Below are 16,659 nucleotides of genomic sequence, written 5' to 3'. Positions count from 1 at the left end.
CCGAGATCTTGCTAAGCGCGAGGTTGTTTAGGGCTCCCAAATAGCGTTTCAATTTCACCCGTCCATCTGACCATGTGGCGAGCTATGGTAATTTAAACAGCTTGATCCAGATAAAACCAATAAGACTATTTCATAATTAAAAAAGCAGCTTTAGAAAAACATATATATACAAATCTTAGAGAAGAAAATTAATATTTCAAAATGTTTTCTTTATGCCAAGATTGAACACAATCCATGAATTGCTGGCGCTAGTGGACGCGCTCGTTTGTTTTTTTAATTCGCGTTTTTTGTGTGGGATAAGACTGTAGTTTATAGCATATTATTTGTTTTAAATAATTGTTGATCATCTCAAAACCCCAAACGATATATTTTGTGGTTTTAGATAACAAACGTTTGAAAATTTATTTTGTAATTCATTTTAAAAATAATCCAGAGATACAATTTCCAGTTCTACTATTTCATTATTTTATTACTGCGATCACATGAGGTTGCATGCATTATATACATATATTATCCCTGTTATCCCGTTGTTCCCTAATTTTCAAAAATGCAAACATGTGATTTGTTGCTTGGTGGCGCATTTCTATGGAATGGCTACGTTCAACGTAGCTCTTCATAATGCAGCTTCCAAGTGAAGTTATTTATAATCACACCTTCAAAAAAAAGAAAAAAGAAAGAAAATAATTTAACATTAAGAAAGAAAAAAAGAAATCGAAGTGTAAATGAAGCTACGTTAGTAAAGTATATGTGTTGATTTCACATGTTTTTTATTGGGCTTTATACACAACTCTTATCGGGAACACGTGAAATTGCATGGGGGTAATTTATACTGTATGTGAACTACCTGGATATCATCTGCGACAATGTTTACCTTTTCTCGGCAATGTTCCAGCTCTCCCCAAACTCAGTAATATTGTATGTCAACCAGCCATCACTCTTTTCAAAATCATTCAACGGATCGCCATCAGCGTTGCCAAGGAGACCACAAATTTTGCCTTTGTAATCAGGATGGTAAATTGACGCACTGAATGAATGCTTCCGACCTTCCCATAATATGTCCAAGTTGGCCATAGGAACCCGGATGCTGATTCGTGAGTCATCGGCCACAATATTCACATTCCGGGGCAGTCCTTCAAGCTTGGCTGCATATAATTCTTTGCCATTGACCTATATGAGACACCACGTGGTGGTTGGCGAAAAGAAAACACAGCTTTGGTGAAACAGGAATATATTCTCTCAGATACAGACGTTCAGAATTGTGTTGCTTACTATTCCTGCAAACTTGAACCAAGGTCGTCTTTTGTAACTTTGAGTGAGAACATACATAGAAGATTTTTTTATGTTCAATAAATACAAATGTGAAATACATACACGGGACAGAACCATCATGAACTGATTCTTGATGTTCCCGGATGTATCGGTGGCCGAATAATGGTAGAAAAAAAACAATAGAACAATATAAATGGGATCCCATAGACAATTAGCAATCTCATGAACTTACAGTGACGTCATTGTCGGTATCCATGATAATTGTTTCATCACCTACAGTTACATTCATTTTAACAGCACGTGTTCGTAACGCAGTACCAGTTGATTGTCTGGGTGCAAACTCAGTCGAGATTTCAAAGTCAGGATTTTCGGTGCAATGTTTGGCCAGTGTGTACCAACAGAGACCCTGGAAACTGTAACCATGACCATCAAATGTTCGTAGATGCGGGTCCCCTCTTGTTGAAGCAGGTGTACATGGCCCATCATCTTTAACATGAACAAGGTAAACAATATATTTAAAGACCAAATCATCAGATTAAATTATAAAAAAAACAATGGTAAATATACAGCAAAGGTAATTAAACAGACATACATGACAGACATGGATTATAGTGCATGACATTTGATAATTGATAAAACTGTCTGAATACATTAGCTTATGAGTCGAATTTGTCAATTAATTGTTGTTGTTTTTTTCATACTAGACAATAATAGTAGATAAATAGATTATATTATGAACTGAAGAATTAGGTTTATTAGTTTACTGAGCAAAAATGAGAAATTAAACCCAGTACTTTCAACTGCTAGTATTTGTTACATAATTAAGACTTCAAATACCCCCCTACCCAAATCTTCAGACATTATTTGATTTTTTTTATTATACAGCACTAGCCTAGTAAGATTCGAGATTAATGGTGGCATCACAGAATAGACAACCACCATACACAACTGTATCTAACGTACATCTCTCTAACCCCTTATTTTTTCAATAAATCACATCATACGTAACAACAGGGAGATGTGATAAAAAGGATTTATAATACCATTCACGTTAGAAGACTCAACATTATTCAATTGAATGCTATTCACATTGAAGTTGATATAAGTAAAACTAATTATGTTTTTATTACTAAAGTTTCTAATTGGTGCTCACATTGACAATATATATTAATGTAATTGTGAATCCTGTAGCTTCCTTCTTGAACATTTTATTCTGTATTCAGGGGTAGAAATAACCCAATGATCATACAACTGTTGATCATTAAACCGTGAAAGAATGAACTCCAAGACCAAAACGGTGATTTCAGGTTTGAGTGAGTCACAAATTGTTTATGTGTGAAATATAATGTCCGGTGGTCTCGATCTCAGTCAATTGTGTTACGCGATTGTACAAAATGTATTTATTTTTTTTTAAATATAAACAAACAAACATAGTTTGTGCTTACCCATTGTGTGTTGTGTTACTTCGCCGCCGGTAGTGTTTGATGCTTGAGTTACACCGGCTACGTCAAACGGAGGTACAAACCCTTCCGGGGGGTCCCAGAAAATTTCAGCGCTAATTTCATTTAGCCCAATCGTTATTGAACCAGTATCTATTGGGTACTCCAGTTTCGCCACACTATCATCGATTCCGTAGTGGACAATGAGTTCATAATCAGGCGGTGTCGTGTCCTCTCGTAAGAAAGTCAACTCAAAAGTACAATCACCAAGACGTCTGTGTGTTACGATGACATTGTCTACGTAATCAAATTCGAATATGAAACATGCATTCAAGTTAGAATGGGTACCATACACACAATGCTCAAGAATGTAAATTTCTTATAATGTTCACATTTGTTGTAGTTACAGTTTAATTGATATATTCTGTCATGTTCAATCATGTACTACTTATTAAGAATATATTTGCTGCTAAGATGGCGGTAGTCTGTCACATTTTGAGAAGTGCAATTAGTTTGAATAATGTCAAAGCAGCATCAGCAACATTGTCTAAATTACCGATAATGGTGAAATGTAGTATGGGAATAATTAGTTGATAGTTTTTGGTGGATTTATTCATTGTCGTTAAATCGGGAGGACCGTCACCTGCGCACGCGCGGGAATTGAGTCCCAAAATAACAATACACGCTAAAAACACAAAGGCTCATGAGTAGACGCTTGTTTGTAAACAATGACACGCTATAGCCACCTGACGCATGCGCAAGTGACGACTTCCCCCGCTTTAAGCTACTAAACATGCATTTTCGGCACCAATTACAAGTTACAGAAAAAGAGATTGTCTAATTAAAATTAATGAATGAGTATATATTTTCACTGTCACTGGCTTCGAGAGCAAAACACGAGATATGAAGACAGTGAGAGAACAGAGTTACTTACACTTTGCAAACCGTTCCACAGATATTGGTGAATATGTGTGCTGAAAGAAAATGGTGTAAACACTGTTACATTTATGTTGGTTGAAAAAAGTTCACTTGAAAACGAGTTCACTTTACTTCAACCAATCGGCCACCACGCATTTGTGTTATGATAAATGACATTTCAATTATGATGTGTACTGTCATGGACTCATTTAAAGTTCCGGTTATTGGTTATTCATAATTTAAAATTTCTGCTATTGACATGGTAACTTTGTTGTTGTTTTATTTATACATATGCTGTAAATTGGTTATCGTGCTCGATTTGAACCAGAAAATAGGGCATTCGATATCAATTAACTGCACACTGTAAATATAACCTCAAATTAGCTTTCAACCCACATTAAACCCGCAAAATTAGTTTTATGTTGTTTTATGTCGCTTTCCTTTGAACCTCGAGCCGTAAATCCATTTTTCATTCATTGGGACAATGTGTTCTCCGGTATGGTATGGTCTCGTACCACTCAGTCAATGACCCCTCGCAGCAGATTTGAATTAATCAATGTATTTCTAGTTTGTATCCCTCCAGTAATCGCTGTTTAAGGACATGCATTACCAAAATGCCGAATTGTTTATTGTCGATATTTCTACTATATCAGCTCATAGAAGGTACTAAACGGAAGGAGCCACGGCGCCTCTCAAGTGGCCAATTAAGCCTCTTAACTGGCTTATTTCCTTCTGTTTTAACCCAATTTAATCCTGATAAGGACATTGTCTAGCTCATCTTTGATGTCGATGATAGTTTGCGATTGCCTACGCAAGTAACGAGTTAGCGGATTATGATATAATTTTTCAATGTACCCATAACATATATGCGCATTATGAAACTACGGTCATCAGACATGCGCACTGGGTTTGTTTTGATGTGAACAAATGAATGTTTGACTTCACAGATTTAACATGTTTCAATTATTAGCAATTGTAACAAGAACAAGATGTTGAGACTCCTAAAAAATATTATCACAGAGAAAGTGCCTAGGCATACCCTTCGTTCGATACTGTCTTTTCTGGCGGTGTTCGCCGATGCCCGGTGGTCGAAAATGTATTCTTCAATTCTACCTTTTTTTTATTAAAGTTCGCTAAGATCTCCGGAAACAACAGCATTTAAACTAGACCCCATTTTCAAGGCTCGTCTAACGCTACCGAACATGCTCCGAATAATACCGAGTGCTCGTGATTAGCGTAATCCATTGTAAGAAGGTGCTAAGAGCTAACGAGAACCAAACATTGACAAACGATCATGGGGTAAAGCTAAAACAATAGCGTCGTGACTCCTACCGTTATTAGAACCTTCCATGATCAGATTCATTGAAAGTGAATTCACATTCCTAACGATAGCCCATGTCGATGTCAGAAATATTAACTACGGCTGACAATATGGAAGAAAATCATACACGTGAAACCACTTGAAAGGTTGGGAATATATCGCATGTGTTGGGCATTGGCACGCGAACAAAAAAGCTGTAGGCCTTGAAAGAAAAAATACAAAATGTAGTCATCAAGTTTCATACACATGTGTATTATCACAAACCGGGTTGCAAACAGAATGGAAGTCCAGGGCAAGTATATCAGAAAGTGACAGACCATATCCTGGTTTGATTTACTCTCGCCATTAGTCTGGGCATTTGACCCCTTCTCAGACAGAAATAATGAAAAAAGGATACTCCTTTTTAGACAGACAGGATAAAATAGCATACCCCTTTTCAGACATAAGTGGTGAATTTGGGACCCATTTTGGTGGCACATATACATATAGCACTTCAATGTGAGTATCCCCCGGAATATACCGTGATCGTTCATTGATCAGCCATTTTAAAGAAATACATTGAACAGGTGAGGACGCTGTTCTCATCTGGCAAGTGAATAACACATTAATAAATTCACAAGTACCTGTCTCTAACAAAGAGATAAACAAATAAATCAATGGTGAACTAATACATGATTGTTAATATTAAAACAAGTATGAAAGTAAGTAAGTAAGTAAGTAAGTAAGTAAGTAAGTAAGTAAGTAAGTAAGTAAGTAAGTAATTAAGTAAGTAATGAATACTAAATGAATGCATAACGATTAATAAATAAATGTATCACCTACTAATTAATTAAATTAATTGCTTATTATTTATTACCTGATTAATTTATTAATTTATCGGAAAAATTACCAGTCTATTATATGTTGCTAGATTTGTGGATCATGTTACTAGGAAATCAGCATTTCCATGAATGATCGAATATTTATAGCCGGATTCTCATTACAATTTCACGTGGGATACTAATCTGTATAAGATTGATTTAAATCTTGTTGCTATGGAAACATAAATATTTATAGGCTATTAACTTATATGAACACAAGCTTTGAGTGGGGGTTGGTTTTTAATCGAAATCCAAGAAATCCTACATCGGGAGGAAATGTTGATTTCTCCGTGAATTCCATAAATCGTCATGGAAGCAATTTTTAATTATTCGACGTTACATGATAACTTCTCTCAATAATAATTGATATGATATCATGATATATAGTCATACCTTTATGATTAATGCAGCTCGTAATTTGATTATTCTTTCACAGTTTGTTGGTGGATGTGTCCTTAGAAAACACTCACTCTTCAATTGACTGTTCTTTTTTTCGCTCGGTGGACTGACTGACTAAAAAGACTTCGTGGTTTTTCACAGATAGATGTATTTGTATAAATAAAAATAATGACCAGAATAGAAGCAACAAGCCTAATTATCCGAAACAACCTTTATGACACGTTTAAACCGGAATAAAAATAAAATTCGCTCGCATATTAAGTTTGCTCCCCGAACCTTGTTACCCCTGGTGTTAGTTAAAATCTATTTTATATAATTTATTACTGCTTTTTGACGTCACCTTACCTAAATGTGAGACTCATTGAAAGCGTCGTTTAATTAGGCTGTTAACAAGGAACATATCCGACTAAAAGTATAAATAAAATTTGGTTGTGAAAACGTTGCATCCGGGTAGTGTATAATGTTGCATATTACGTAATGCTTCAACGCATTATTTCCCCTTTACAGGTTTTCTTCTCATTTTTTGCTAATTTTGTGAGGTTCAGGTGTCATTTTTATTTTCTAAAACTGTTGAGTGTTGCTCTCTCTTATTTCGATTAGACTTCTTGATCGAACATGAAATTCTTTTGCTAAATAGAGACATATTTCTACTTTCATTTTTTAGTCTTGAATTCTGTGTTTTTTAAGGTCTGGCTGTTTTGTTTACTTTAGTTTTTGTTAATGATGTTTACGTAGACCCAGTCCGCTAGTGGTGGATTTCTTATGTACATTTCACTGTGTGCGGGCGACTCGAAGTTATTCCACACCACCAAATCCTCGAGTTCGTTGGGAGTAAGCAACCTCGGACTTGAACAATGTTATTCAATGGAAACTCGCAATCCTGATAAATGTCAAATTATTAAATTCAAATTATTACAAATAAAAAAAAACGCCAATCACAAATGTTTCATATATTATTCTGAACTTTTATATATCTATGTCCGTAGACTGTTAGAATACTGTTTTCAGGTCTGGTCACCTGATCCGAAATATCTTATTTGCAAGTTACAGAAATGCCTATATATGAAATCCGGTATTGGGTACAACATCCGAGATGGGACTAGAAACAGAGAGTTGTGAGGTTGTTGCAGATTTGTAAAAAACATATCGCACATGTAGTACCGTACAATATTCACAATAAAAATATTCTGACTCCGAACGATCCAGCGATCACAGTTTTAGTTTTTCGTGTTTGGGACACACTATCAAAAATCAGTAGAAATTCTGTTGCAAAATGTTATTTCGTCAAAATATTTTGTGGTCGTGCTCGGGGCACGCTATTATTAATTAGTGAAAACACTGCAGCAAAAGGATGATAATCCCTTTTTTTGCTTTAAATAGCATGCAAATATGTACAAAATAATGTGAAATTGATACTGCATGATTGATTTTAGTACTTTCTATGAGGAGTGATAAACTGATAGTAAATCTTGAAAAGTAACCAGTTTTTATTTACAAACATTTCCCACCGTGGAGTTAGAAATGTTAGCTACATGTAATAAAATGCCCTTCTGAAAATAAACTATTTCACAATTATTGACATATTCTGAATTGTGAATACTTGTGAGTTGAATCCGCTGCTATTTCGTTATTGAGACACCACCGCAGATTTGTATAGGAATCAGCACTGAGTATGTGGATCGCACATGAAACCGACATCGTTACGTTCTCGACGGCAAGATGTCATTCTGATACAATAGATTGCCGCGACATCGTCACGCCGCAACATGGCGTACTGCAAATTGGGACATGTTATGCATGCAAATAATGTGGCGGCTCATTCAATAATGTTGATACAGATTTAAATAGATTTGAGAAATACACACCCGTTTCGTTCTTGATGCATCTGAGGTGGCAATCGCCAATACAAGCATCACTAGCTGGATACGCATCTTGTGGGCAGTCTGTTTAGGATATGTACTACGATTATCGTCTGTGTCGATGTAATAAAGTATACAACTTCCAGACACAGAGACAACAAAAATTGCAGGGGGTCAACATGCTGTCAATCAAATTAGCTCAGACAGATTATCGACATCGGCGCCATTTGTGTAGAAAACAAAAGTTATGAGAGCAGTATGTGTATGTGCAAAGAAAAACAGGTTTCCGGTGTGTGCAAATACTCTTGCTATCGGTATTACATATATTTTATGACTCACCTCGCCTTTAGTCACGTGATAGACAGATGAACGGATGGATGAATAAAGGCTGTATTTTATCAAATAGCATGACGTCATCACAAAACCAAATTGCTAGTGTTGTTAGTATTATCAATATTTCAAGGTAAATATATTTCGGGATACTACTAGTATTTTTTTTAAAAAGTTGTGGTATGAGGAATAGAAACGGGTGCAAAATTTCGTGACACCAGTTCCAAACTAGAGATATTTCCCAGTAATACATCTATCAATGCTTTATTTGTGGTGCCATATGTTCAGTGTGAACACACGATTCACTATGGGCGTCTAGTCACTGCGCCATTGATGATCCGTTGTGCTACTGTCCGTTTTTAATGTTTTTTTACAACATTACAATCACCAGACAGAAAATATGCATCTACATGATTGCAATACACATGTATTTCTTGTGTAAAACAGATACTTGCATTCTTTACTCATGACACCAGTGAAATAATACACGAATTGTGGTATTAAATATTGCCACATGTTTGCCTAAGTCACATGACACGTGGTCGACGACACTTTTAGACCATTGAAGCCCAAAATTGGTTTACCAATGTATGTCAATGAGCTGAACAGATAAAACCACCATAGTAATTAGTATATGTATAAGTGTTATCTTGCAAGTTATTTAAATATTATACGAATCGCACTTTCTGTTCAATCCAGTTTTGGAATAAAACAATGTACTATTATAGGATAATTAATGAAGATTCTGTCCAGTGTTTGTCAGGTGGTCACTGTCACGTGATCCGAAGTTTAAAGGTTACATTACAACTAACAAATATCAATATCGACTTATTCCACTAATGCGATGAATGCAAATGTCGTGAAAATTAGCATTTGTGTTCAGAGTGTTCTGAGAACTGTGACTCACTTAGCTGATAACACTTACACGTTGAGATACCAGATTCGACCCTAAGGGATACACATTAGGTCATTACAGATAGTCCAGCTTTAATCACCCAAAAGGTCATCTGAGGTGACCACTCAATGCCCACTTCCTCCTTACAAATCTTACAAAACTCTATAATAAACTCTAAGGTATCGGTCAAAAAGTTCAGAGGGGGTAGGCCAGTGTTTTTTGAAAGTCGCGTACATAAAAATATAAAACCCATCACAAACATTTGCATGAAATTTGCTGACCTCCCCCCTTGAATGGTGCATGACAAATTGTGACCCTCTCTCCTTCTAAGTGTAAGGGTAGTACATATATTAAAACTATATATACACACTAATTGATATTCTACTACACAGCTTAGAACTTCTACTTTAATCAGTTAGCCCAGCTCTCACTGAGAAGAGAACAATTATTATGTATGATACTGTGTATGTACCACATTAGGGTGATACATACACAATTTTACTGGCACCTGTGTTGTGTGTTGAATCGTGTGCATTCTTTAAAATACGAGATGCACATATTCAATACCACCATTCTAAATTCTTATTACTTACACTATATATATATATACTTTTTTATAACCACACTGAGATTCAGCCAAATTTTACTGGTCTAACGAATTCTAGTAATAATTGCAAAAGCATGTTGGAAGACTTGCCCACCACACAGTATGTTAATGAGTGTGAAATCATATTCACCAAATCATCTTCAGTGTATTTCGCTCTTGAGTCAGTGTGATGTTGAATGAAATAAGATATATGATTCAAAACTAACTTAAACAATAAACCTATAAAATGCACACGATATCAAGATTTGGGCAATCAGGGACTGCCAGCTTTATTAGTCCTCGTTCGAACAAAGTTCAAAACGAGCACTTATAATTCAGTCTCTGTCTCCACAATTATACTATAAAACCTACACTAAAAATTATAACAACGAAAGCAAAATATACTGTGAAGGGAAGAATGCGGTGGGTAGGTAAGGTCTGCCTTGTAGCCAAACACTGCAGTGGAATGCGAATGGAGAATTATAGGTAACTGGTTGGTTGTAGTTTAAGAATTGCTAGTCGCCAAATAACTTTCAGTTCCAGTAACTTGTTTTTTTCTCCCAGATCTAGTGTATAGTACCGGCTGGAAACTTTCATTTTCACTGTCTGATGATTCATTGTTAGAATCATTAGACAGTGGGTCCTTGCCATAGCTCATTCAATGTAAATACAACTGCAGAATGAGTAATCAGACTGTGCATAAAATCTCGGCTACTTTTACTGTGGTGTCATGGGGCTTGCATTGCACAAAGTTGTGACCCTTTCCATTATGCCTGCACTGATTACTGTAACCCTCCCCTCAACACTTGCACTAAAAACAGTAACCCACTTCCAAAAACACCAACCTACCCTCTCCTGTACTTTCTGTCCAGTCTCTATGGCGTATATATATATATATATATATATATATATATATATATATATATATATATATATATATATATATATATATATATATATATATATATATATATATATATATATATATATATATATATATATATATATTGCGCAATTTTAATTTATTAAAGTATTTAGTCAGCGTTACTAGAATGACGAAACGAAAGAGTTTATTTGTGCCGTAAACGATGTATCGACAATTAAACATTCTGTTTTATATCATGTGGTGTTATTATTGTTAAGGGTGATAAATTTAAAAATAAATAATATTTTTTTAGAAATATTTTTTAAAGATCCTGAATGTAATCAAGATTATCCCAAATTATAACCATTCTCTGTCTGGACGTGTGAAATGTTACTAATAGCAACAGTCGATTTGTATAGCAACTTTATTATATCTAAACACGCAGTGACACATTGCGATCCATAAATTATAATACAGGTGCAAAATGTGTTTACAATGACGTCATAGTGTTGTGCACAAGCAATAGAAGTTCAATGAACACTCGAAATGAATGCTAAAAGTGGAAGTAATAATTTAATTTAGTATTTATTTTCAGGTCTCAATATAAGTTTGTGAATCAACCAGTGTTGGTCAGCTCATAAGTCTTAATGTACATTAGCCATGCAGATTAACTTTTTACAAGAGCCGAGCAACAGATAGGAAGGTAACCTGGCTTCGCTTACACATGCATTCTTTAATTTTGTGATCGATCGTCTCACTATCGACTGTCATTTTGTATAACACAAATTCACAAAATTTACAAACATTGTCGTTTTATAATGAATATATTTAAATAATATTACTGGCTTCAAAGAATTTGTTTCAGGAAAGCGGAAAAGGCAACTCGTAGTTGTAACCATAACATACTGAGCAGGTAACATTGAATATTCGAATGTTTCTGTATTCTTAAAGTGCACATATTGTGAAAACTTGAACATTTTGTGTGTTACTCTAATACACAAATATACTATTATGAAAACAAACATACCATTATGACATGCTATCAGAAAATGTTTATTCTAGTATAATTACATTCACGTATTTCTCACACTGAACGTTCCACAGAACACGGTATCCTCGTCCACGGTACAACGAGACTATTATCATATCTACTTTAGGGGCGGTGGCACGAAATTGTGCGTGAAGGGGCGCGATCTTACTAGGGGGTCTGGGGCATGCTTACCCTTAAAAACTTTGAAATCTAGACACTTTCAACCGCTATTTCCTGCATTTTTATAGCCAAATTTTGCTGATACAAAAGGTTTCAGCTCAATTTTGGAGGGATGACACCCGAAAAATTTTTTTGAGGGGGCGATTGCCCAATTTTTTTTTCAACTGGGAGCAAACATTTGTTCGGCCTTAGTCTAAGGTATATTTTCACTGTCGTTCATATATATCGCTATAATTAATGCCACAGACGTTCGTTGTAGATGTCTACAACATCAGTAACTAGAATAGATCAGTGGGTTGGCTTCAACATTCGACCTTGAATGTTTTAAGCAGCAGTGTCGTACATTTTCCCGCTTTATATTTAAATTCTTCCTCCCCAGTTGTATATTAACATTCGGGGCTTTATATTAGAATGGTATAACTAAATACAAGTAGGAGATGATCAGACTCTGTACTCATCGAAACTGACAGGGGAACACTGTGGCTTTGTAAAGTATGTGATGCAAATCAAATTGAAAACGAATACCACTCCCTTTTAGTATGCCCATTTTATTCTGAATTTCGTCAATCGCATCTTCCAAAATACTATTTCAACCCTCCATCTTTTCATACATTTGTAGAATTATTAACTTCACAAAAAAACAATAAAATTAAATGTTTGGCAGCCTATGCTTATCACACATTTGAACTTAGGTGTGATATTGCTGATTTTTTGTAAATTAAGAATATTTATGTTTATACTTTTATGAGCCAATGGCCTTGAACTTGTAAAAAAAACCATATCTATATATATATAACTAGATTAATTTCATGTTTATGTAACTATATTTATCACTAATAACGTATAGGAAGGCACTTCGAAAGCAGCTCAAACCCATTTCCGTAAGAAAAATGTTTTCAAACACGCTATATTGATTTATTTTTAGATTTTATATAAAAACAAGTAAATATGATAATTGCCATCGGCTATTTATTATACCCGCTCAATAATGATTATTAAACGTAATCATCTTATAAATCCTTGCTCATACTTTCCGTATGTGTCACAGTTGAGATGAAGTTCCAGTCAGATCCCGCGAGATTTATTTTAACGTACACTGATGAAAATGTAAAAAAAAAACAGAACCGGGTAGACATGTTTACGTCCCCTTTTAGTCCCCGTGTATAAATATCAGCGTGAAACATAATTCAGCGTTTTGCATAATTTACATATTTAATCTTCAAATCTTGACTCGGAATAAAATTGCTTAATTGCCTGGTAAAATTACAATATAGGGTTAATACGAGGATACCGAAAAGTATGCACAAAGACAGTACAGTGCGAGTGTCTACCAACGCGCAGTGGAGGTCGATGCGACGGCGCACTGTCTGATAATCTTATTATTATACATCTTTTCTTCCCAATAATACAACATGGGAATGCCGAAATCCAAAAAGTTTAGAACAGATTCGCACGGTCGGAGCTAAGTCACGATTCCCCAAAGGTTGCCAAGACCAATCACAGACAGGAAAAGACAATATTTTTTTCGGATTAACACCTCTATTTTCCTCCACACTAACCAACTTTCCCCCACGTTAACCAGAAAACTCCTTTGTTCTCTACTGACTTCCTGTTCCGGTCCGACTGTGAGAATTTATCGAACTTCTTTGTGTGGGGGCTGGTTCGAAAACCTTGGGGCCATCATGTTTGTTTTCACTATTAGAGAACGCATTTCGCATTTCCTAATATGGTAGGATGAAAATACCCAGTGCAATACCGAAAAATTACAGCACGTTGTAACTTACGGCGTTACAGTGGCAGATGTATAATAATACCATTCATTGTTTGTTTGTTTGTTTATTTATATGAACATTTTAATACATTGTTTGCCATGGCTCATACTGACAAATGAAAAGCATGATTATTTCAGAATATTTTGTGGCCATTTTCGATAGCAATTTATGTGTACTTGTAGTTAGATGAAATGTACAATATTGTAAATACAGTGAGGTTATTGTCAGAGATCATGAGTTATGCGGCGTGTCATTGCTGAACAAAACCAAGAAGCACAAATGAAGACAATTTTAAGAAAAAAAAATCCTGCTCGATATGACCTCGAAAAAGGAATGAACCGAAACAAATTACAACGCCATGCTACAGGGCTAGAATTGGAAATCGAATTGAGAAAAGATCAGGAAAAAGAAAGCAAAAAAAAGAGTTGCCAAATGAACCTAGTCAAGGATATCAACAGACTGACATATGAACGCCTATACAGCAAGGGGCAAGGGTTGGATAGCTGGTACAGGTTACAGGAAATAAATTGAAAGTTCCATTTACATTAAGAAATAGGTTTTTACACTTTACAGGTAAAGCAAATTCCTAATTACATTTTACATTTTTATAATGTGTGTTTAAGAATCAAAATTGGTCACTGCGTACAAATTACAACAGTTAATGCGAAAAATGCTTTATACGCTTACACAAATAATAATTACGGACGAATAAATATAGTTGATTACATTGTACACTTTGCCCATGTCTACGAATTTACATTTTTTATTCATTTAAATTACATTATTACGAAAATAAAAACAATTGATTAGAGCTCACGAAAATACCCATTACCGATCCTCAATCAAGTAAAATATATAGAACAAAACTTTGGTCTCACAAGTTTCAAAAAGATGAAGTCACACAATGTGAAAAAGGGTGTCTGAAAAAACTAGAGACACTTTTCTTTGTCAAGTATACTGCAATGTTGCCTTAAAAGGAGAATCCCTCAAACATATGTTAAAATTGATGGAGCCATTTAAGAAATGAGAAAACTGAATATGACTGTATGCCCTTACACGAACGAATATCACCGTGAAGGTTGCTGACTCGATGCTGCATCTAGTGCGGGCCCAACAATTTAGGTGAGTACTAAAGATCTTTAATTCAAAATTACATGTTATAAATGGGAATACATTAATATCAAAAGTTGCATGACACAGGAAAGAAACAAGCACCACAGATTCCTTTACTGGTTATAGGAAGAATCTCAAAGCTCTCACTGGGCTCTCTTTTCCGGGCATCACCAACAGAAATGCATCAATACAGTGTAAGCCACTATTTTGATGGACTATGCTGAAAAAAAGGTGCAGCTTCCAAAATGTCAGATGGCAACATTGTTGAGAACCAGGTAACCATCTATCCAATGATGTTGTAGTATAAGCGCTGAAAACACCATACTGTTGAAACGTGCTATAATAGGTATACCACGTGATGATGTTAAAGACAATTATATAATAACTCGTACTTTGCAAAAAAGGCGCATTTATACGCATTTGCTAATAAGTACAGAGTATTTGAATTAAATGCCGAGATAATCAGTTCAGAAATGTTTACTCAATCTCTTGTAATTCGATAAGTACATGCCCTTCGAGGAATAGTTCAATTTGCAGTCTGTAAGTCTGATATTGATTTTTAAACAAGTTTATATATTTTTTTGCTTATGTATATATAATTGGTGAACACATCGACATTAAATTTTGTAATCGTATCAGTGGTTCATCTTTATTCTATGAGTGAGCAATTTTCTAGGGCTTCCAGTCCCACTGGTGATACAAATTGATCCGCCTTTTAAAAAATGATGTGCATTGAAAAAAAAAACCTTCGAACGCGCGTGTGTGTGTGTGGGGGGGGGGGTGTCGTCCGCCCTGGACTGCACACGAAACCGGCATCGTTGCGTTCCCAACGGCATGATGTCATTCCGATGGTATAATGGCATGTGCCGTAATCATCATACCACCAATGGCGTACTGCAAATGTGGACAATTTATGCACGCAACAAGTGTTGCAACTTACAGTTGCAGTTTTAAATGATTCGAGAGATACGCACCCGTTTCATTCTTGATGCCTCTGAGGTGGCAATCGCCAATACAAGCATCACTAGCTGGATACGCATCTTGTGGGCAGTCTGTTTAGGATATGTACTACGATTATCGTCTGTGTCGATGTAATAAAGTATATAACTTCCAGACACAGAGACAAAACAAAATTGCGAGGGGTCAACCTGCTGTCAATCAAATTAGCTCAGACTGATTATCGACATCGGCGCCATTTGTGTGGGAAAAAAACGGTTATGATATTAGTAGGTATGAGGTTATGTATGTGCAAAGAAATACAGGTTTCCGGTGTGTGCTAATACTCTCGCTATCGGTATTACATATATGTATGGCTCGCCTGCATAAAAGTATGTGAACGATGAATATGTGTATGAACGAAAGCAAAAGAATGAGCAAATGAATGAATCGACGGCAGGAAGAAAATAAGAAATGGTAATGGTCAACTGCACCTGGAAACAATTATGATTTCATCCAGAACTTTTTTGTTTACCCTACAGACATAATTGATGCAGGTTATTATTGACGTAATACATACTTATTATAATTTATTCATGGTTCCGATATTGCCGTGTGTATGTTTGAACAGCGTTGAACGATGCAAATGTTTCTCTCGCAGCCTAAATATCATTCGTGATGTCATCGGTCGTAATCATTTATTGATACCCCTTATCTTACTATATAGTTTTAAGACTCGTCCTTGACAAATACACTTCTATTATATTTGCTATATCGTAGGGGTCGACCATTTGAAAATCTGGTTGGGGCATGAAGGTTCAGGGAACACACACTCACAGGAAAATATCCAAATAAGAACAATGAAGAAACAAATAATTTTACACTTT

The 16,659-nt window shown here is 35.5% G+C and overlaps 1 protein-coding gene across 2 annotated transcripts; it reads right to left on the bottom strand.

The window, feature by feature from the left end:
* Positions 1-441: 441 nt before the first annotated feature.
* Positions 442-15,891, bottom strand: LOC102803104 (BMP-binding endothelial regulator protein-like). 2 transcript variants are annotated; one of them, XM_006815002.2, is made up of 6 exons: positions 15,811-15,891; positions 3,643-3,682; positions 2,715-3,005; positions 1,502-1,755; positions 872-1,167; positions 442-653 (listed from the first exon to the last, which is right to left on the bottom strand). In XM_006815002.2, exons 1-6 carry the CDS (start codon positions 15,874-15,876, stop codon positions 638-640), a joined length of 963 nt encoding a protein of 320 aa, XP_006815065.1. In that variant the 5' UTR covers positions 15,877-15,891; the 3' UTR covers positions 442-637. The 2 variants fall into 2 exon arrangements, with proteins under 2 accessions (XP_006815065.1, XP_085348993.1); XM_085492867.1 differs by lacking the exon at positions 15,811-15,891 and adding an exon at positions 8,072-8,189.
* Between the last annotated feature and the right edge of the window lie 768 nt (positions 15,892-16,659).

The sequence above is a fragment of the Saccoglossus kowalevskii genome, chromosome 18, assembly GCF_978046115.1.
Source record: "Saccoglossus kowalevskii chromosome 18, keSacKowa6.1, whole genome shotgun sequence".
NCBI lineage: Eukaryota > Metazoa > Hemichordata > Enteropneusta > Harrimaniidae > Saccoglossus > Saccoglossus kowalevskii.
The sequence above is the reverse complement of the archived record's forward strand: the minus strand, read 5'-3'. Positions and strand labels throughout refer to the sequence as shown.